Source organism: Pararge aegeria, chromosome 7 (genome assembly GCF_905163445.1).
Source record: "Pararge aegeria chromosome 7, ilParAegt1.1, whole genome shotgun sequence".
In the NCBI taxonomy this organism is placed as follows: domain Eukaryota; kingdom Metazoa; phylum Arthropoda; class Insecta; order Lepidoptera; family Nymphalidae; genus Pararge; species Pararge aegeria.
In genome coordinates, this window is record NC_053186.1 from 4263005 (window position 1) to 4286607 (window position 23603).

The 23603-nt window shown below is 35.0% G+C and overlaps 2 protein-coding genes and 1 pseudogene across 2 annotated transcripts; 1 reads left to right on the plus strand and 2 right to left on the minus strand.

Moving 5' to 3' along the window:
• Positions 1-230: 230 nt before the first annotated feature.
• On the minus strand, positions 231-13791 carry LOC120624933 (annotated as a pseudogene).
• An 828-nt stretch (positions 13792-14619) lies between these two features.
• Positions 14620-19297, plus strand: LOC120625426 (RNA-binding protein 8A). Its single transcript, XM_039892490.1, has 5 exons — positions 14620-14835; positions 16463-16559; positions 16869-16986; positions 17692-17805; positions 18442-19297. The coding sequence occupies exons 1-5, from the start codon at positions 14775-14777 to the stop codon at positions 18544-18546; spliced, it is 495 nt and encodes a 164-aa protein (XP_039748424.1). The 5' UTR covers positions 14620-14774; the 3' UTR covers positions 18547-19297.
• Positions 19298-21093: 1796 nt separating this feature from the next.
• LOC120625397 (60S ribosomal protein L23) lies at positions 21094-23352 on the minus strand. Its single transcript, XM_039892443.1, has 4 exons — positions 23235-23352; positions 22960-23043; positions 22199-22326; positions 21094-21315 (listed from the first exon to the last, which is right to left on the minus strand). The coding sequence occupies exons 1-4, from the start codon at positions 23245-23247 to the stop codon at positions 21118-21120; spliced, it is 423 nt and encodes a 140-aa protein (XP_039748377.1). The 5' UTR covers positions 23248-23352; the 3' UTR covers positions 21094-21117.
• Positions 23353-23603: the final 251 nt, after the last annotated feature.

The window sequence follows — 23603 nt, forward strand, 5'->3', positions numbered from 1 at the left end:
TTAATATAATTTGTTTTTCATTTTTCTACAAGTTAGCCCTTGGCTACAATCTCAACTAAGAAATCTTAAGATGGAAGCGGGCTAACAGGCAAATGGTATGACATTTATAAGCCATAATCCTAATCGGTTTCGACATCGTACCATCGCTTAGCGGCACGTCTTTGTTGATAGGGTAACAAGCCACGGCTTAAAAGCCTCCCAGACCATACCAGAGAAAATTCAGAACCTTCCACTCCCACTTATAAGACGACAGCCCAGGGAGGTCGGCAGGAGGGGTGAGGTGGTGTGGGCTCCAGAACAATCCCACAACCGTGTAAAATACATACCATAGTTAAAAGAATCAGCTTGAAAGTTGCGTCGATTGAAAAAATTAAAAAAATATAATAAAACCTGATGACAAGCCTAAAGAGGACTTCGATTTTGATCGGCCCAGTGAAGAAGTCTTGTCTTCGCCAATAAATACGAGCTTCTTCTCCGTCTCATCATGTTCTCTATCCTCATCTTCTCTAGAAAATTAAATTAGATGTAACATCAAGAGACGAGCGAAACTAATGTAATGAGTTTAATCGACACTTGGCTTGTGCAGCACTGACGTAGACTCCGTTTCAAGTGAAGAAGTGCCATTATTTGTAATTTCGGAATCATAGTGTTTTTTTAACTCTGTAATTTCACAGTAAAATAGAACTTATCTACCTTCGTTTAGTGCTCAAATTCATCCACATTACACAGCCAGCAATCCGCTAAACATTTGTATAAAAAAAATTGTTTAGAATTTACGACTGTAAAGCTACTCATATTAGGTGCATTTTAACTTAACGTTCTAATGATTAAGTATAAACTTAAAATTTACCTAGTATCGACAAAAATTTCCTTCCTTAAGAACTGACTCCAAACCGTTATCGGTCCCCGTCCCATCACTATCCAGATCTCCTTCGATCATGTTATCGACTAAACCTTCAATAACTTGTATCTCTTCTTCTCCTATATCCAAACCAGTGATGTCTGTATTCTCGTCAATTGTATCCAAAAAATCGTTTATCTTCCTCTCAAATTGGTCGTTCGGATACGCGATTACTTCGAAATCGTTTTTGAGTGACTTCTCCATTATCTCGTCAACTTTAACGATTATTTCATTCACGATGTCGATAATGAAGCAGTTATTTTCGTTGATAACGTATTGTTTTGGGGCGTCGTATCGGCACGTGATTTTACCCTCCTTCGAAGTCATAATTATGATTTGCTTCGAGGCGAACGGTTTGAAACCTGTTTTTTAATTGTAATATAAATAACTATGTGTAGTTAGTAACTTCGATCAATAATACACAGGAATTATATTCTTCCAGTCGAAAATTCGTTTAGAAGGTATGAAAAATATCTACGATTTCGGGGGTTTTATTTTCGTTACTTTGGTACTGAGCAAACCAATGCGAGTAGGTATGCGTCCGAAAAGCCAATAAAAGTCAAAAGATTAAATTTAAAGTTAAATTTAAAAATGTAAGTAAGTATTTACATCTTTTAACTTTCATATCTTAAACATACAATACTTAGATTGATGAGATGGATTTTTTAAATAAACAAGAAAAATCGGACTCTTTCCTCTGGCAATGTACTAGACTAGTACATTATTCATCGAAGTTTAGTCGTGAAGAACTACTAAAGATAAGACATAGACCTACGTGAATATGACCTTTTGTCAGCAACTAAACCGGTTCTATTATGACTTCTCCTTCTCCGCTCTACTTCAGTTTACCATAATAATTGGTTTTTTCGACCCCCGTACCACTCACCTTCACCCTCTCCAAGAGGTACCATGAGTACTGGTTATAATCACTAACCTTCTGGAACAGCCTTATGGACTATGCTATAAATCACTTTCTCAAGTACTTAAGACAGAGCCATATGCCCAGCAGTGAGAAATGGAATGCTTAGAATAATTGATGGAGCCCGGAGTAAAGTACTTAAATAAAAAAAACAAAAATCATCTACCTTAGGAACTTTGAAAGGTATTCTTTAAATTGTGCAAATTGGGATTTGTGATTATAACAAAAAAATAAATAAATATACTACGACAATACACACATCGCCATCTAGCCCCAAAGTAAGCGTAGCTTGTGTTATGGGTACTAAGATAGCTGATGAATATTTTTTATGAATATAATACACATAAATGCTTATAATATACAGATAAACACTGAAAAACATTCATGTTCATCACACAAACATGTTCCAGTTGTGGGAATCGAACCCAAGACCTTGGACTCCAGTCGCTGCCCACTGCGCCACTCGGCCTCCAAATAATAATAAACGAAGGATTGAATTTATATGAACGAATGATAGAATGAATATTTAAACGAATGATGAAATTAGTCAGTATAAATTTACTGAGTGAAAAAAAAACAGTTCGGGAATATTAACCGAATACATCCTTGTTAAACGACAAGTTCTCTCGACTTATGCTCCTAACGCAAAGCTTAGAGCGTTTCTGACGGGACGCTTTGCGTTCCGGCGACACACGCCGACAACATATCTGGCAACCTTGCGTTACTAGGTACTCTTCCTGAGGCTAATAGTTGGAAAGTAAAGGAAATTATTACTATTTCTGGGCTACTGAAGACCAGTTACCATAAATCTATCGATAACACTAAATAAAGTTTTTTTTTTAGGTTTCGTAACTGCAGAAACAACATCAAGAGAATTGCAGGGCTTTTGTTTATTTGGTTGTAACCTGTTAAGGGTCATGGGCTTACCAGTTGATTGGGAGTATTTTATTTTTTTTATTTTATTTTAATTGAACGGAGTAAGCCCAATTAAACTAATTAAATAAATAGATTGAAACACTATACAACGTGTAACCGAATTACGAAATAAATTTGTAGGATGCATAAGTATTTTCCATAAAGAAGCCTTGTTAAAATACTAAATCAAAATAAGCATATTTATTTTTAAATATTGTATAGAAGCAGGCGTTACTTTGCGGAAATCCATGATATATTATCAAAATTAAGCTTAATTTCCTATACTCCGCGAAAAGCAGGAGAATCTGTGTGGTGTAATTTATAATTTCTTCAATCCTTATACTACACACCAAACAGATCTTCGGCAATATACCCTCTACGCACGTTTCGCTCCGAAACCGGAGCATCCTCAGGAGATGCTGAATTTATAATGAATAATTGTTAAGTCTGACTTAACAATTATTGATTGTAAAGTCATAATATTGCGGAAGATCTGTTTGGTGTGGAGTATAAGGATTGAAGAAATTATAAATTACACCACACAGATTCTCCTGCTTTTCGCGGAGTATAGCAAATGAAGCTTAAATTCAAATTTTTCAAATTCAAATTCAAATTCATTTATTTCAAGTAGGCCTACTTTATAAGCACTTTTGAAACGTCAAGTATGCATGTTTGTGTGACTCTACCACCGGTTCGGAAAGCAGATTCTACCGAGAAGAGCCGGCAAGAAACTCAGTAGTTGCTCTTTTCCAACATCAACATTTACAATCATTTTGCTATCTTGCGGGAGATGAGAGCGAGGCTGGCTGCTTCCATTCTACCTTGTCATTGAGGAATTCATCAAATGTATAGTAACCTCGCTGTACTAGATGCGTTTTTACACATTTTTTAAATGTATGCATTGGTAGGTTAATTTTGATAATATATTTATTTTTCACTTCGAAACATTCTAAGTGTTTACTTATAAAAAAGTGTTATCTATTGAAGACAAAATACCGACACGCGCATAGTACCTTGGCTACGAGATACGTACCTAATAAAGTAACAGGAGTCACATGATTTTAATTTTGCATGAGAGCTGAGAGCTTTATTCAAAAACTATTAGGATTTCGGTTTCACAGATAATTCTCAGAGACAGTACATAATGTACCTCTAAAGCCTGTGAAATATTATTTCGGTTTTCATTTACACGTTGTATAAAATGAAATAAATCGGAATTCTTGACTTATTAAAATAATGTTATAATGACTTGTGTCAGCGGTGAAATAACTGTGAATGGACTGTACTACTGATACTGTCGTTAACAAGGTGAATTGTGTGTGTGTATTGGGTTGGTGTCCATATTTATCTACAACAGAAAGGGCACCATTTTAACTGAATTTTGTTAACAATACTAAACAATAAATACTTGTTGATAAAATAAACGTAATAAAACTCAACTCAACTCACGACTATGGAATAAATATTTTTAATTGAAATCAAAAACTAAGCTCCATAAAAACTTTAAAAAAATAGGTACCTTTTAAAAGTTTTATACTAAAGATGTTATATTTAACTAAAAAAGATGTTATATTTAACCAAAAAAGGCGTAGTCGGTGACCGCCGTAATGGTGTAGATTATTGCCAATTGTGACCGTGTATGATGTACAGTACCATTTAATGTAATATGTGGCCACTGAGTAAGCCTATTTGTATAATCTATGTCATTGTAATTGGATCAAAAATATTTGATTAGTTACAGTCTACAGTTAGAAATACTCACTACATTTAGCTAACTACATTCATAGGTTTGAAAATGTTACCAAGGTGTTATCATAAACTTACAGTCAGCTTCATTTGCGTCAAATAAGAGATTCGTAACAAATGCTGTAGTAGAGCACTGGTGATGGGTTTTATCATTAGTGCCGCTTTGGGACCCGTAGCCGATAACAACGCTCTGATATGACCATAGATTAGTGCATCAAGTGGTGAAGGACTATGGGATTAGAAAAAACTTTTTATTTTAATTTATAATAATAATAAATGTTTTTAACTAAGCCAAATACCCATATTACAAAAATGGCAAAAATTAAAACAAAAATACAAAAAAAAACTGTGAAGATAAGCAAATATGTACATAATACGATCTTAAATCAATACTAACTTAAATCAAATTAAAATTGCAAAAAATACAAAAAAATATACTAAATTTTAAATTTGATTGATTTGACATTTGATTTTAGATTATATAATCCTTCGCCGGTATAATTTTATTTATGTACCCAATAATATTTAATGTAGTGGGTATGTAATTGAATTATGTGAACACACAGTGGCGTGCACTTCATAGATGCACAAATGCACTGCATACCCTAAAATTGATATATAACTCATATAAAGGAGGATTTTTGCTGTTTTATGCAATTTTCCTGCTGTATGCATACCCTGGTAAGAAACCCAGTGCACGCCACTGTAAACACATATGTGTGATATACCGATATATATATATTTTTGTATTAGAATTTATGAGATGTAGTTAATCTTAGTATTATCTAATATTAATTGCAGTTTTCCAGCAACAATCCGTTCTGTCGGATTCCCTCTCGTCAAAGGTTGTCTGGAGGAACGCTTTAGCGATAAGACCGCCTTTGCACGCTAGTATTTTTTTTGTTTTGTGACATTATAATTGTGTGCAATAAATTTTTTAAACAAACAGCCAATGTTATTCCGCAAAGGGTTACTTAAAACAACACATGTAAAATTTATCACTAATACTCAATTTATTAAAGACAAATGATTCATCATCATCATCATCACTTCAAACCATTACGGGTCTTCTCCTACAATGAGAAGGGGTTAACGAGTTAGTCCACCACGCTGGCCCAGTGCGGATTGGTGGACAAATGATTATCCCTACTAATATTATAAATGTCAATGTAACTTCGTTAGTTAGGCTTTCACGCAAAAACTACTTAACCGATCCTCATGAAACTTTGTACGCATATTCTTGGAAGTGTTAGAAGTAATATAGGATACTTTTTATCCCGACATTAAGCTCGGTTCCGTTCGGAGAGGGGATGAAATGATGTTTGACGATTTCACACCATAACTCTGACAAATTATAACCGATTTAAATAATTACTTTTGTACTATAGAGGTTTTGATATGTGTTTAATTTTGCCCAAACTGTGTAGATCTGATGAATGTGGTTGGAGATAGAGGACAGAACTCCTCAGCGGACAGCAGCAAATCCCTCATTTAAGGCTTAGCTATACTGAATACTTTTAATTTTTATAGAACTACAACTAAATTGAATGCCACATTAAAAAACAAAATCAAAGGCAGACGAAGTCGCGGGCAACAGCCAGTATAAAATAATAATAAAATTATAGACAACCCTATTGTAATGACATCAATTGTGTTTACACTTGTAATAATAATAGCTAGGTTCATAATATTTTCTGTTGCCATAGTATACCGTGATCCCATTTGACTGTAACTGTACTTTTTTTTAATTTATTTATGCAGAATGGTTGCAATAGTAGATTGTTCTACAAGGGGATAAGGCAATAAATATTAATAATAAATAAATAAATATACTACGACAATACACACACAGCCACCTAGCCCCAAAGTAAGCGTAGCTTGTGTTATGGGTACTAAGAAAACTGATAAATATTTTTATGAATAACATACATAAATACTTAGAATATACATATAAACACCCAGACACTGAAAAACATTCATGCTCATCACACAAACATTTTCCAGTGGTGGGAATCGAACCCAAGGCCTTGGGCTCAGAAAGCAGGGTCCCTGCAAACTGTGGAAATCGGCCGTCACAAATCATATGTCTTACGTTACGGGCGCCGGTATAAATCCCAAGCAAATGAGGGATATCAGAATAACTCCCAAGCGCAGAAGGGTATTCATCTAGAATCTTGAGGGTAGCGATGGTTTTCTACTTTTAACAACTCGCGAGGCAATCAAATCAAGTTTTGGAGGGATTTTTTATGACCTACATACTCTATGGTCACGTTTTACGCCGAACATCCGGTGTCCAACAAGAAGCATTTCAATGACAGTCTGGGGGAGGCAAACAAAAACGTAGAAGGCCAAAGGCAACATGAAATGAAGGCTTCAAACTTATCATGGAACACGATTAAGTCTGCAGTCCGGGATAGGTCTGGATGGAAAAAAGTAGTCTGCCCTATGCTTGGTGTTGAAGGACTCAAAGAAGAACGAGATATATTCTCTGTGGTTCGCGTTTCTCAGGCTCCGGTAAGCGACAGGGACGCCATCATACGTTAGAGCGAGTTAGCAATATTAGAATGAACAGATTTTATTCAGATACGCCGTGCGCGATGTTCTTTATTCAAATCATGAACACCTCTAGGGACTACAGTAAAACATTACTTAAACGCTAAGCCTATAGCATGTACTGACGTACTTGACCTTTCAATAACAGGCTATGTAATAACTAATAAGGCGTTGTCGAGCGAGTGGTGCGAAAAATATTAAAAATTAGATAGGAATTCTTATAAAGTAGACCCGCTCTATAGACAAAAAACATACAAAACCCTCAATCAGCTATTATTCCATGACGTTCATTGTGCCCAAAAACAGTAAAAACGCCCCGCGAACGTCTCACTTCACATCCGCAGAATGTTGCTAGCTCACAGACTTTTCCCATTTTCCCCATTTTATGGTTAACGTTGGAATGATGAATGGTGGAATGGAATTAAGTGACTAACCGCCTGCTCGCGAAACACTACTAAAGTGGAGTGGTTTTTGATCCTTGAATATTAGTCATACACACGGTTTCTGTACGTTCTTAATTCTGTGATATTATATATAACTTGTATGTTAGTCGTATAGTAATGGAAAATGAACTTACGCGCCGAAGAAGTAATCCCTGTTACCAAGCCTTTGACTCAATGAGTTGCAGCACTGTTCCACCTGGAAATATAAATAAACTATGTACATTTCTATATTCAACGTTTAAACTATATGAACGTTTATTACAGATCCCGTGGGACCTGATTGTTTTCCTGGAATAAAAACTAGCCTATGTAACTCTCCATCCTTTCAACTATCTCTGTGCCAAAACTCACGTTGATTGGTTGTGGAGTTAGGGCGTAAAGGAAGGACAAACGAACAAACACACTTTAGCCTTTTTATTATTACTTTAGTAGTAGTTTAGTTATTTATTTACCTAGGAACTATGGAGGGTAGAGGTAAGGAGAGTCATCTGTGTATATGAAAAAGTGTCGTCAAAATGTATTAAATTAGGATGGCGCCACATTTGCATCAGGGTAACTCTTAAAAGAAGCGCCAAATATAAATACCGTACTATTTACTGTTTACGAAATAAAATCACTCTAAACGCACGTTTGGTTATAATAAATCTGTAAGGTTATATTTACCACAATAATTTGTACAACGTAAGTTGTTGAAATTCTCAATAATTAACTACTTTAGTCGATAATGACATTGAATTTTTTAACTCGGCATACTACATTCATACCATACCCTGTGCATCCACCAGCGCCATTGTGGAGGATTTTTGAACTGTTATTTAGCGCAACAACTGGACACTTTTTCAACTTTTCTCCCATATAAGATGACTCTCCTTACCTCTACCCTCCATACTAGGAACTTATCAACTATACAAGTTATCGAAAAGTTTCCTACTAGATGGCGTTACAGTCGCGACTGTTGTAAAAGGGATATACTAATTTTGGCATCGACGGTAGGAGAGCCGTAGCTTAATTGGTTCACGGTCAGGCCGGTATATGCATTTTAAATTTGTATAATATCGAAAAGATATAATAATATTAACAAACTTTAAAGTTGTCGTTGCATGAAATAGTACTCAGATATTTGTGACAATTCTATGGTACACGAATCTCTAAATTTAAATTTTGCAGGACTTCAAGTAGTCTTCTTATCCTTTAGGCTTTATTATATGGATTATTATTAGGTGTATAATAGTATTGAGGTGATTAACCTGTAAATTTAGTACGGTTAAGTGTATAATAGGATTCGCACCACTAACTTCGTTTTGCCTCTTACGTAAACGATATGAAAGTTTTTTTACATTAATTATTATCTATAATAGTTCGCGTTCATAAAACCTAACAATGGTCTAGTGTCTTGTCGTGCCAATGCAGGGCTTTCAGCCGCTTGACGACGCTGGGATCCGATCACCTGGTCTGCGGTCATCCTAACAGCACACTGCATAAATACTGACGAATACTAATATTAGTCAAAACCTGGTTTAGTGTCTTTTCATGCCAATGCAACGCTTTCAGGCGCTTATACGACGCAGGGGTTCCTTGAACTACGTCTGCAGCTAACTGCTAACTATATTATATGTGTGGAATACTTTCCTTAGCCTAAACTTGGTATTGTGTCCAGTCATGCCAATGCCAAAGCCCTTTCATCTGCTTATCGACGTTGGAGTGCTTAAACTTGATCTGTAGCCATCCTAAAGGCAATTGTGTAACTGAAGAATACTTACATCAGCCAAAACCTGGTCTAGTGTCTTGTCATGCCAATGCAACGCTTTTAGCCGCTTGACGACGCTAGAGCGTTTCGACCTGGTCTGTAGCCATCCTAACGGCCAAGGGTATACTGAGGAATTACGAACGCGGGTCACTGCGTTGAATGTTTCTTGATCCACCCATGATATGTATAGCTGAAAAGGAAGTGCAAACATTTTTAGGAGTCCATACCTTAAGAAAACAAGGAACCCGTAAAGGATCAATTCGTTGTCCGTCGGTCTGTCAGTCAAGAAACTTTTTCTCAGGAACATTTTCCAGGTGTTTTCTAGTTTGAATTAATAACAAAAACTTGAATAAGAGGTGGATTAAGGCCGTAGTCCACCACGCTGGCCAAGTAACGATTGATAGACTTTAAATGCTTTTTAGAGCGTTATAGAGATCTCTCAGGCAAGCAGGTTTCACGATGTTTCCCTTTACCAAAGACATACTTCAATTGCTTAATTTGCAAAAGGCACATAACTCCGGGATTCAGGAGCAAACTAGGTCTCTTCGAAAGGAAGGCCGAAGCCCTAGCCACTAAGATATCCCCGTTTCTTATAATAGTAGTTTAAAAAGTATAGCTAAAAAATACCTCAGCATTAACCAAAACGTTGGTGATAAGGCTCATGTATGCTCTCATCTCAGCTCTTTCCTCCGTCGATAGTCTCGCACACAATGAAACATTCTTGTTAGCTGCGAACTGCACTATCGGCTCCAATTCAGACACTACGAAGGCTCCGCACTTAATGAAGGGAACACGACCGGATGGTGACATGAATTCTGCGTTCCACCGCATCTCCACATCGAAGGGCAAGTTGCACATCTGAATAAGTGCATGCAGTTTTAATGAATAGCAATCAAAAGTACAAAAAAAAACAAGCCTGTTGGGTTTATTTTTTAGCGGTAGGCGTGTAAAAATACATCGATAAATATTTTTTTTAAAAGCAATATTCAGATTATTTCATTTATCGACATAAATAAATTAAATAAATAAATATACTACGACTATACACACATCGCCATCTAGCTCCAAGTAAGCGTATCTTGTGCTAAAGGGAACTAAGCTGACTAATGAATACTTTAATGTTAAGCACCCAGACACTGAAAAACATTCATGTTCATCACATAAACATTTTTCCAGTTGTGGGGATGGAACCCAAACTGCAAAAATGTGTACTCAGAAAGCTGGGTCGCTGACCACTGCGCCAATCGGCCGACAAATAAAAAAATCTAATATATTAGAAATCAACTATCAAAAGTATCAAATACAATAAGTTTCCAACAGAAACACTATTATAAACTGGAGTTCTTGATTCGTAAAAAGTACCATTGCTGAAAGATACATTGATATCTTTGACGGCCGAGTGGCGCTGCTGGCACCCTGCTGAGTCCAAGGCCGTGGGTTCGATTCCCACAACTGGAAAATGTTTGTGTGATGAACATGAATGTTTTTCAGTAACTGGGTGTTTATCTGTATATTATAAGTATTTATGTATATTTTTCATCAAATTATTCATCAGTCATCTTAGTACCCATAACACAAGCTATGCTTACTTTGGGGCTAGATGGCGATGTGTGTACTATAGTACTATATACTGTAGTACTACTGGCCCACTTCAGGGCTCGGGTCTCCTCCCACAATGAGAAGGGGTTAAGGCCATAGTCCACCCTGCTGGCCCAGTGTGGATTGGTAGACTCCACATTCCTTTAAGAACATTATGTAGAACTCTCAAGCATGCAGGTTTCCTCACGATTTTTCCCTACATCAGTGTGTGTGTGTTCAGTAACAGAGTACAGAAATCCTTTGTGGGGATGGGTATATGCTTTTATAACATGATACCGAAGGTAATATTAGATCTACCTTTACCTAAGTATAAACAATATATTAAAACACATTTAACAAATTGTGGTTACTACATCAATGATGAAGTCCTTAACAACAAGGCTGATTGGAAGCAGGCCACTCCGCTCTCATCTCTCACAAAACAGAAAAATTCTAAAGATTGTTAAACTTTAAAATGATGAATGAATGAAAAGAGCAATTTGCTGAGTTTCTTGCCAGCTCTTCTCAGTGGAATCTGCCTTCCAAGAGTCACTACAAACAGATGTTTCAAAAGTGCTTATTAGTTAGGCCTACTTGAAATAAATGAATTTTGAATTTGAATTTGAATCAGTGATCTCATCATCAAGAAAAGCCTATAACAGTTCACGGCTGGACTAAAGTACTCTCCCAAACTGGTTTACCCATAATCGTGGTGATTATACTGGGCTGGTGAATAAAATTACTAACCTTCAAGAAAGCCTGTACAGCCAAGCAGCTAGCATTATCCGGGAGCAGTATCTGCTCCACTTCGTACGGTTGAAACAACTTTACATTCTCTGGCCATGGTTCTTGGGCTTTGAACAAAAAGTTTTTCTTAATTTTTCAATGCTGTACAAAATTTGATTGATTGATTGAAAAATGTTGTACCCACTATGTAATAAACTATAGGTATTTAATGAAAATTATCAACATTTCTACAGGCAGATCGCACAGAAAGAGAAAAAGAATAAAACTGAAGACTTTGGTTTTAGTAGAACTATTGTTCAATGACTATAGAAACAAATAATTATTAAGAAAGACAACCAATACTGACTGTTTCTTTATTTTTTTCAGTTGAATATTTCAAATAACCAGCGTTACTAAAATGGGATGATGAATATATATTTATTCAGCAAATTAACATATTGTTTATTTCACCAATTACATTTTCAATACATTTTTTTTTTATAGAAATTTACATTAAGTTAAATTTAATTAATTAAATATGTAAGGCTCATATTTATATACAACTATATCTAAAAACAAACACATGCTCCAAAAAAATTTTTAATTAAGCTTTGTAAGACACTTGACACTCATACTAATCACACTAATAATTAATATAATAACTTTTTTTTAATTAATTTGAATATTGAACAACCACTGTACATGGCTATAAAATTTGAGAATATCCCTTTGATATCTCTTTGAACCCCTCATCCTGAGTTGGTAACACTATTACAACCTTGAGAAAACCTACTTATGTCATGTACAGTATAGTGTGTGACACCTATCTGAGATCTGGCCTATATGACAACTTTTGTACAATACTCCCTATATTTTAGATACAGGTATTACTTGTATCCTGGCAGCATTCCTCTGTGAAAGACCCAATCGCTTTTCTGCACAATTAATGTTAGTATACTAGAAAACTTAACAAACCTCTCTAAGTTTGTTAGGTATTCTTCTAGTTTGTATACCTTTACAAACAAAAAAAGATTTTTTTAATCAGTCCACAATTCATAGAGAAATCCCTGAATAAAATCATTCATTCATTGAACATAGAACCTGCACCATTTATGAAGTCAGTTAAAAATTTGCAAAATAAGACATACAGGATTTTTACCTATAATTTCTATTTTCTAGTTTCGTAAAAGGTTATATGTTAGACACATTTTTAAACACAAATTAAAACTGGAACTTTAATTACAAGACCTAGGCACGCCACAACTAAAAACAAAACTTTATACCAAAAACGAAATCATCTTCCTTCATTTTTAAACAATAAAAAGACTGTGAAGTCTTGTAACTGGGGCCAATCACTTCGTGGATTTAGGGCACCCGGTATCTATAATTAAACAATCGTGTCAACCATTTAAATGGTAACTAAAAACATAAATTATGTAATGGGTGACTTCATGTAAATAAAGATTCATTTTTAAACATACTAACCGTTAAGCGATGTGATTATGGTTTCTTTCAGTGACACTTCAGGCATTATTTTAAGTAATTACTTATAAGATATGACAATTTAACTACTTTTTATGAATATAAAATCAAAGCATTCAAGGATAAAATTCGAAAACACGATTATTCAATATTCATTGTCAAATGGTTGACACTGACAGTTTTAGAGCTATTTGAATTTGACATCTTTAAATAAGTTTAGAAATTCATAAACAATAATTGAATTGAAAAGCAAGCAAAGAAGCGCACTCTTTAAAGTTTCCAAACTAACTACATATTATTAGAACCGCTGGTCCATATTTTTAAGTAAACAAACTTTATACTTAAGCATACTGCAGAAAAATTTAATAACATGGTGAGGGCCTGAAGCTGGCCAACTGATTAATAACAGGTAAATATGATAACTCACACATTTGAATGAGCTTTGTTATATTTTCACCAACGCAAGCCACATTATTTTTCAACAGATTAATTCCAAAAGCAAACTCTTCGTCATCAAAAAAGTCAAAAGGTTTCTCCAATGGCTCTATTACTTGTTTAGCATCAGTCGTCATGTTTGTTCTAGAATTTATAAGATCATTATATTTATTGAATATAGCTTCCCCAGCTCTACTCGATGGGGGAGGAGATGATGATCGAGGACTCGAACGAGGAGATTTTAAGGTCCATTCGGAGGACAATGCGGTTTTCATATGCGGATCTGGTACATCCTCTTTATTCCACAAACCATAGTTACTCATTATGAATTTTGAAGAATAATATCTTGAAAAATATAAAAATCGGGTAATTTAGAACTGAAGTAAGAAAATTTTGACAGATTGTCGGAGAAGTTTAAATTGTAGTTAGTACAACTGCAGATGAAGATAAACTGTAAAACCTCACAGAGATAAAATAAGCTGTCATAGAACTAAACAGTGGCGAATAACTGAATATGAAGGCAAAGTACCTTATAATTAATACAATGATTTTAATAAGTCTGAGTAGAAATATTATAATAATATAATATTTTTATGATATGACTTTTTATTATTATGATTGATATGACACGATTTGGTATGACTTACCAAATGAATATATTACATTACATTAATTTGGTTGGGCGAAGTTAATGAATATATTGGGACAATGTTAGGGATGTTGATATCGATTCATGGTTCCTATTGAGTTTCATTCAAAAAGCCAGCAAATATATCTAAGCTCTCCTCCAACGGATCAGCGCGGCTTGGTACTCAAAACGCTAGCAAAAACTGGAGTATTTCAACGAGCAATAATAGAGCAACGGATTACTAGGCAGTTTGATTTTAAATTAATTTGGTTAGTTATAGATATAAATATATTTAAAATATTTTGTGCGTTCTTATTTAAGCTTTATTATTAATTCACGGCATAACGAAAAGTTGTCCGATTCCTAATATTATCCGGTTGCCTATTGTGCAGGCGACGCAGATGGACGCAAAAGCCAAATAAGCCCTAAAGGGTTATTTTATTTAATGTCCATTGACTTAGCTAAAGGCCTCAGAGATTTTTTTGTTTTGACACCTTTCACATAGTTAAGTATCTGAGTTCTGACATTTGTTTTCTTTTTTTCACACCATTTTTCTGTGTGTCAAACAAGCGTTGATTGTGCTGTATTAGAGTTTTGGCTATAATTAAAATAATCTAAAGAAAATAGAGCGTTTGTATTATTGTATTGTTTTTATTTTCTTTTATATTTTGATTACATTTTAATTTTAAAGCTTAACGACAATGGCGGATGTGCTAGATATTGAGAATTCTGAAGAATTTGAAGTCGACGAGGACGGTGAACGTAAGTCAATTGTTTCCTAGTTTAGCGATATATTTTAAATACGTTATGTAATTAAACTGAATATTCTTAATTTACTTTCCCTTAGTTAAAAAACGTAAAAGTTTAGCTTTAAGAAAAGCGCTGATATACTATTTTTTATTTACGCTCCAAGTAGGTTATGTTGTTTGTACACGCGAAAGTCCCGTTTCGCTTTCGGATTTTTACCATTTTACCATACCATTAATGAGAGTTTAGGCTTCGCAGCGTTATACAATTAAAGTCGGCAACAGATAGAACAGAAAACAAATAATAATACGAGTTAACTAAAGTAACAGGTAATTAATTGATAGACTATTCTAATTCTTTTCATTGGTAAAAGTAGCATTGTTGTATGTTTTTTCCTAATTCTAAGGTTGCCTGGCAGAGATCGCTACTAAGCGATAAGGCCGCCTTTTGTATTCTACTTCTATTTTTATGTTTCTTTTTGTCTTGTATAACTCTTAATGTGGTGTACAAATAAAGAGTTATAATAATAATAATAATAAGTTTTTCATATACAACAAAAAACATTCTACCAACATCAATAAGTCTGACAAACTATTAGAAGTGCTTAGACTTAATGAAAGATCATTTAAAACCAGATTAGGTGATTTTAACGCTATCTTCAACTGAACTAAGTCAAAGTACTTTTTATACATTGTAGCTTCAGACTAAAATAACTGAATCTGAAGCATTAATAGATTTTATTTAACATGATAGAGGATTATAAAATGAGGATTTCCTTCTATTTTATGAAAATTGAATAAGCCCTTTCATTTTGAAGTCAGTTGCTATACTCAAAAATTTCACCAGATTTTAGAAGTATTTAGGTTGATAGATCAAGATCAAGCAAGAACAGATACAGAATTGAGAGGTGGATCAGACAGATTGATTAATGATTAGGGAGCAGTTCTGGTTAAGTTCAGGAAGAATCTTTAGTTTTGTAAAGGTTGGGTTAACTTTTAAACTGTAAATTGCTTATTTTTTGTCCTGTGTTAACTTGAGAATAATAAATAATGGGAATGGGAACGCGTTTGGAACCCTCATAGCTTTAGTTTTAATTTTACGAATGTGGTCATCGCTATTATCTCACTACCATGTAAGTGCCACCTATCAAAAATTTCACCAGATTTTAGAAGTATTTAGGTTGATAGTACAGCAAGATCAGATACAGAATTAGACAGATTGATTAATGATTAGGGGGCAGTTCTGGTTAATTTCAGGATACAAAGTATCTCTAGTTTGGTAAAGATTGGGTTAGCTGTTAAACTGTAAATTGCTTATTTTTTATCCTGCGTTAACTTGGGAATGGGAACGGGTTTGGAACCCTTGTAGCTTTAGTTTTAACTTTACAAATGTGGTTATCGCCATCATCTCACTACCGTGTAATTCTTATGTACACATAAAAAGTGCCACCTATGGGCCTACTTGAATAAAGATATGTTCGACTTTGACATTGTCTTGTAAACTTCCAGGGGTTTTTCCAGGATAAAATAATGCTATTTGAATTAATGATCTACAAGAATATATCACCTGCTTTACCGATACTATATTATTTATAACCTTTGGGTCCCTTAAAGGTTTTATTACATTGTTATTCGTTATTTAGAGGGCATTGCACGACTGAAGGAAAAGGCGCGTAAACGTAAAGGACGTGGTTTCGGAAATGAATCAGGTGGTGGTTCGGAAAGAGGCAACAGAGGCAGGTAAGATAAATTATCAATATTAAAAAAAAACTAAGATAAATTTAGATTAAAATTGAGTCAAGGCAACTTATCTTTTTTTAATTTTGTAGTAATAATTGACGGCCCAAGCAGATTGCCCACCTGATGGTAAGTGGAAAACCATCGCCTTTAAGCATATGCCTGTTATTACACCGGCAACCACGCCTTTCAATGCTGCTTAGCGGCTGAAACAAACAAAACTGGTACCACTATCTTCATAGTTAGTGAATTTTTTCCTTTCGACATGGTTAGTTAGCTTTTTCCTTTATGCCTCTGTGTTGTATGTTATAGGTACGATAGTCTAGCACCAGAAGGTGACGGTACCACACCAGGACCTCAGAGATCTGTGGAAGGTTGGATCCTGTTTGTGAGCAATGTACATGAGGAGGCACAGGAGGAAGATATACAGGTAATGTATCATTATATAAAGAAATCACTTACTTCGCTTACTTAAACTAAATTCAAGAATCATTTATGCTTACTTTTATCTGCCTGCCTTTTTGTAGTCTTACACTTCCTTATACCAAGAGACCCTTACCATCAATAGGGAAACGAGATTTTTTATTTGACTCCTGGAATAAATGTTATACCAACTAAAAAGTAAATACATTTTCATGTAAATCAAGCTTGAATACTAGTTGCTACTCATTTTGGTAGAAAATATGAACCTTTTAAGAGTACAGGCGTGACGTTATGTAGTGATTGTGCATTAACGCATTTTATGCAAAGCAATTGGAGGTTGATTTGCTGACATTCTTTGTAGAGTTCCGTTGTCTGTCACCGGATCTATCCATCAACATATGTGAAATTTAAATAGGACTATTAAACATCCCTATTTATCTTGCAAATCAGTCTATACATATAACGGCGTTATGGTTACACAGAACGAACGTACAAAAAGTAAACATCTGAATATATAACCTTGTTCCCTTTTGAAGGAAGTTAGGGCCACTGATTATGGTGATTGGGTCACACCAATCTTTTTCATTATTACTCTGATGTCATTGATTAACCACTGAGACCATTAATAGATATAGCAAATTGTATGTCAATCTTTCTGTGTTGAGCTGGCTACTCCAGAACAATCTAACACAAATAATTTATGATTGTTCAGAGCCAGTTCTCCGAGTTTGGTGAAATAAAGAACATACATCTGAACCTGGACAGACGCACTGGGTTCCTGAAGGGTTATGCTTTGGTGGAATATGAGACCTACAAGCAAGCCGCCGTGAGTAGCTTTTTTTTTTTTAAATTTTGTTATTGTTACAAATAGATATAATTTAAGTGACTATAAGTAATGTCACGTTTTATTTTCAAATAAAGCATGGTGGGTCTGTGCTTTAAAACCCTCTCTCCTATGATTAAGGAAGCCCAGCAGTTCAACTTAAAAAGGGAAATGATGAGGTAAGGGATACTTTCTATCCACGGAAACCAATTACACTTTGCATGTAAATGACAAAAATGTAATTTGCTGGTTTATTCTAATTAGTAACATTGCTAACCTCTCTGGCACTGTGACCTTATAAATGGAGGTCCCTGGCTCGACCCCCGGCAGAAGCAATAATATAATTTCTGGTCTGATCTGGTGGTAATCTTGCTAGTTACCAACCTTCTAACAGACGTGTTTAGAAACGCGAGAAACTTGTAGAAAAACCTTTCGACAAAGACAAGCGTGTGTCTCCAAGCGATTATAGTGGTACAGTACATATAAATAAACAGATGTTTAAGACCCATATCCCTAATCGGTATCTACGCTAAATCGCTTGGCGATACGTGTTTTTTCCCTAGGGTGGTAACTAGCCCCAGCCCCACAGGACATAATTTAAAATTTTTGTCTGATCTATCGTTTCATATTTCTCTGCAGAGCGCAAGGGAAGCTCTCGACGGCGCAGACGTTCTCGGCCAGGCCATATCAGTGGACTGGTGCTTTATCAAAGGGCCCACGAAGACCCACAGGAAACGACGATAAACTCTTATTATGCAGTGAATATGTATTGCACTTTTACAGACTATACACAGTACAGTAAGTTAGCAAAGCAAGCTTCACCAATATCAGTGTAGCTGTGAAGCTGTGCATTGAGAGGGAAACTTTGAGCCTCATACTGGAAATTTCTGAAAACTCATAGAGGCATTATTAATTTGTGGATCAGTCATGTTACCAGTTTTTGGCACAAAGATTTTTTTTTTTCATCTAAAGGTCTTAATAAGTTCTATCTAATTTATAAATCTACTTTGTTTCAGCACTAAGAGGGATAGCCAAAAATTAAATACTGAAATTGACTATCTATTAAATTAATCAACTAAATCATTAGGCATTCGATTTAGTCTATGCCTAAGTTGAGCGAAAACAGGTATAAGTCGTTCATTCTGAACACATTCCAGCACCACATGGTAAATATTCTCAATCACCCCGGGGGTAGTTAGGTTTATCATTTTTTTCTAATTAGTTAGGCAAATTTATTAGTTGGAATATGTTCAAAGCGATTGATGTTACAGTTATCAAACCAACAATGATTTACATGGCGGGGGCTGCATCGTCATGTACCAAACGCCTTCCACACTGGACAGACTAATTTGAATTTCTTAGTGTACATGATAATTTTTGAATTAAGTTATTCATATTAGTCTATAATATATCATTTAAAAGTGCTCTGCATAAATACATTATCTAAGTTAAGACTAATGTTTATTTTAATATAAGAAATTGAAGTAAAATACTATATTTTGTTTTATTTAGTCATATTACATTGTCAAGAAAGCGTCGCGGCAATGCCGTCTATGCCCCTCACTTTTTAGGCCATATGGGACCTGTACTCGCCCCGCATATACCGAACTTGTTTTAACAAGGTTGGCTACGACGGCACCTGTAGTATAAATAATAATAATAATCTATACTTATAATAAAACTGTAACTGGAAGATTTCTGTACATTAAATATATTTTGAAAATTTTGCCGCGGGATGCTTTATAATCGATACTGATCCCAAAATAGATTTTTATTTATTTTTTGTCTGTCTGTCTGCATCACGTGAAAACTACTGAACGGATTGAAATAAAATTTGGTTCAGTGGTAGCTGATATCCCGGGTCAACATATAGGAAGTATTCTATATGTCCCGATAAACAATAAGTTTCCTCCGGGAAATGGTATTAATTTTTTTATCAATATTACTTCATATGATTTTATGAATTCTTTTTTATTTGACAGTGTATACTACCAAGCATGTATTGCCTAATTTTAATGAAGATCTGATGAATATTATCGGAGATCAAGGACATAATTCTTCACAGATAACAGTAAGTCGCAAGGCATATGGGACAACGATTGAATGAATTAGGTACCATTCTACTAATATTATAAATATATATTATAAATGCGAAAGTTTGTGAGGATAGATGTTATAGATATATCATCATATGTAATGATATATATGATATTTGTTACGCTTTAACGCCACAACGAATGAACCGATTTCGCTGAAATTTGGCAAAGATACCTACAATATATTCTGGAATAGCTCGGAGGCTTCTTTTTATCCCGGAAAAGCAAACGGCTTCTATAGGATAGCATCACTATTTATTCCGTATTTCGAAATCGGCGCAACGGAGTTTTAGATGGACGCGGTTTTTTCGATAGGCATAGTTGAAATATTATAGAGCTTTTAAATTTTGGTTGATTGAACGCGCTAATCTCAGAAAATGCTGTTTCGATTTGTAGTAACAATTAAGGCTATATAACATCACACTACTATCTTTAATGAGAAATGTTGCAAAAAGTGCAATAAATATCCTTTTTGAGAGATTCTGATCCGTGCGATGCGTGAACGGTAAACGTTACGCCAAACGACAGAAGTATGTAGTAAGTATATCGGAATTGTTGTTTCTTAAAGTTCTATAACAGTCCGCGACAACATAAGACTATTTTTTGAAATCGACTCATTCGCGGACTAAGTCACACGGGTCCGCTAGTAATATATAAATATACTACTACGGTATGGTGGTAGCTAGCCACGGCCGAAACCTCCCACCAGACCAGAGTATATTCAGAAACTATATCGCCTTCCGGGGATCGAAACCGGGACCTCCCATTTAAAACCACAACGCCAAGAAGTTCTGATTTGCAAACCACGCTTTGCGTAAACTAACCTCATCGTAAGTTTACTTAAATTGTTTTTTTTTGAGCTAACAGTAAGGTCCGCCGCTCGTTGTGACTTTGCCTATGAAGATAAATGGAAGTCCGCTTAATTTACTCGAAGATGCGCGGGTCGCGTGACCACTTATAGCGGCAAGTTCTTTGAAATTTAGCTCGGGAATGAGTTTTTTGACCTCACGGAACATAATATAACAGTGGCCGCATTGTAGGCGACAGTAGGTGAAAGCGACAAAAAGTCTCAATGAGCGGCGGCCCTCAAAATCCCAACAGTCATGTTAACTCTGTTCCTCAGAAAGAAAGCCAAAGCTGAAGCTTAGCAGGAAATAAAAGATTATTATAACTATTTACAAATAAAACACATGTATTTTCCTTAGCCGTATATTAATTTCTAAGCTATAGAGCTGGCGTTCGACGCGATACGGGGCCACAGATCTGCGCACTCCTTGGCCACAGGCCCTGTGATAGCTGACCCCTTCATTTCACCCTTGTTATTAACTATCACACCCGCATTGTCCTCAAAGTATATAAACACGCCGTCCCGCCTTCTAAACGGTTTCCGCTGCCTGATCACCACTGCTGGCATTACCTGTTATTAAAATAAACTTAGATTACTACTAATGTATTAAAGGTTCTCTACTAAAACTGATTTAATAGAATTACTGGTCACAAAACAGTTTTTTTGTGTTCATGTTTTCAAAGAGCTATTATCAATTTCTGTTGATTAAAATAAGAAAAAACTAGAAAATCTTTTTTAAACCAAAGCATTGAAAAATTACAACCTAATTTGTATATTTGTTTATTTCAATTGGGCCTGTTCAGAAAGCAGATTATACAGGTAAGAAGCTCAATAGTTGCTCTATTTTAAAATATTGTTTATTGCTCAGTCAGCCAAGGCATAACAGCATACTGTTTGGTAACAGTTCAGACAATATATAGCGAAACCATGGCTTATCATCATAGCAATTTCACAGAGAGGAAGAATCTAAAATTGCAGTACTATATTTTTGATGACACTTCTAACATCTTTACTCTATTTATCGTGAGATTTATACATACAATTGCCAAGCAGAGCATACCTCCCTCCACAAAGGCAAAGGCAGTGATTGAATCACATAGTTTTGACTTTCTTGACTTTAAGTTTTTTCATAATTTGCACAGTTCTAAAAACCTATATCAACATTTTGTTCAAAGTAGGCCCAAAAATTCCATATATAAAGTATTTTCTGTTTTACCCACATTCTAAATTTCTTTAATTTCTAAACATAATAAAGATAAGGCATATTACTGGAGTAGACATTGCAAGTGATCCATGCTCAACCAGCCATGCACATACAATTATAAAGGTGCTGCTGGAGTCATGTTTGTTAAAAGTAACATGAAATGTAAAAGTTGTAACTGAAAACAAAAACACTAACCATTTAAGCACTAGACTAGTGTGAAAATTTGAATGATATTAAGGGAATCCTTACCTTTTTCCTAAGTTCAGGTTTGCCTTTCTTTACAGTGGCGACGATCATGTCTCCCGAACCAGCAGCTGGTAGTCTGTTCAGGCGACCTTTGATACCTTGTACAGCAATCACATACAAGTTCTTTGCACCTTGAACACAGGAAATGAAGAAAATGTAAAAAAATAAAATTTTAATAGCACTTTGTTATGCGATGGTCTTATAAGTGAGTTGTGGTCTAGACCCCTAGCAGAGGCAATTAAGGAATTTATGTTTTGTTATTTTTTTTAATCTAGGGCACAATTAATTAAAATTAAACCAAAGGTTTGTTCTACTGAAATAAGATACATTTTTAATATGTGTAACTGGTTAAACCAATCATCTTAAGATAAGCGATCGCTGCATATAAAAATCTACATCACCAGAGGAATAACCTCTTGCAGGTGGAAGTTAAATTTCTGCCCAATTTTGTCAAAAACAAAAAAGTGAAGACAATGCTTAAATAGCAATAATAATTAACACGAGTAAACAAAAAACGGCAAAGTTAAGTAACCTATTGATTTACTCTACAATCGAAATGAAGGGTGGTACGACCCTAACCAGGTGATGGAAACGGAGGTTATGTTTATGAATGAACTGGGAATCTTCAGACACAGCCAAGGAAAATATCATTATCAATCATAACAACTTTTTAGTTGCGATTAAGATAACATCATTAGAAACCCAGTTCATCTAAAGTTAATAAATAGGGTTATAAAGAGAGAACAAAAAAACATCGTTTATACCTGTGTTGTCCGCGCAGTTTATTACGGCTCCCACTGGGAGACCCAGCGAGATGCGGAACTTCGCTCCCGCGGAACCACCACGTCCTTAAAAAACATTAAAAATGCACTTTTTATTCATTTTCCACCGATCAAAACACATGACGACTATGTGAACATTGCGTGGAAATAAACATGCATTCACATTTCTAACTGTACAGAATATCATTTACACATAGTCGATATACGATTTAGCTTAATTTTAACGTGATTTAAACGGATATTTTTAATTCACGAACCTCTTTTAGACATTTTCTTGTGTCAATTTTTTGATGAGGAAATTGAAAGAACCTCAAACTGAACTTAGCAGCGTATTGCAGTTTGCTTTCGTTCGGAAACAAAATAGTGACATAATGCTGTTGAAGTGTACAAATGGTGAATATCTTAGCTTAGTGAATATATCTATATATGTACAATATACAGCAGAAGGTTTTTTTAAATCAAGATTTAATTTGAATTATTGCCATGAAAACATTTAAATCTAGAGTAAATATTTTTCAATAAATAACCTAGCTAATATTTTTGAACGAAAATACCAAGATTAAGTTACGTTCCATTCTAAAAAGTGTATTTCACTTTGCAATTCTATCTACTTTATCAATCTTTTT

Coding starts and splice junctions, on each gene's coding strand:
- LOC120625397 (XM_039892443.1), bottom strand. Junction 22,327..22,959: donor AAACTGCGCGGACAACACAG/GTATAAACGATG, acceptor CCTGTGTTCAAG/GTGCAAAGAACTTGTATGTG. Junction 21,316..22,198: donor AACCTGAACTTAGGAAAAAG/GTAAGGATTCCC, acceptor TTTTAATAACAG/GTAATGCCAGCAGTGGTGAT.
- LOC120625426 (XM_039892490.1), top strand. CDS start 14,775: ATGGCGGATGTGCTAGATATTGAGAATTCTGAAGAATTTGAAGTCGAC. Junction 16,560..16,868: donor GAAAGAGGCAACAGAGGCAG/GTAAGATAAATT, acceptor TGTATGTTATAG/GTACGATAGTCTAGCACCAG. Junction 16,987..17,691: donor CACAGGAGGAAGATATACAG/GTAATGTATCAT, acceptor ATGATTGTTCAG/AGCCAGTTCTCCGAGTTTGG.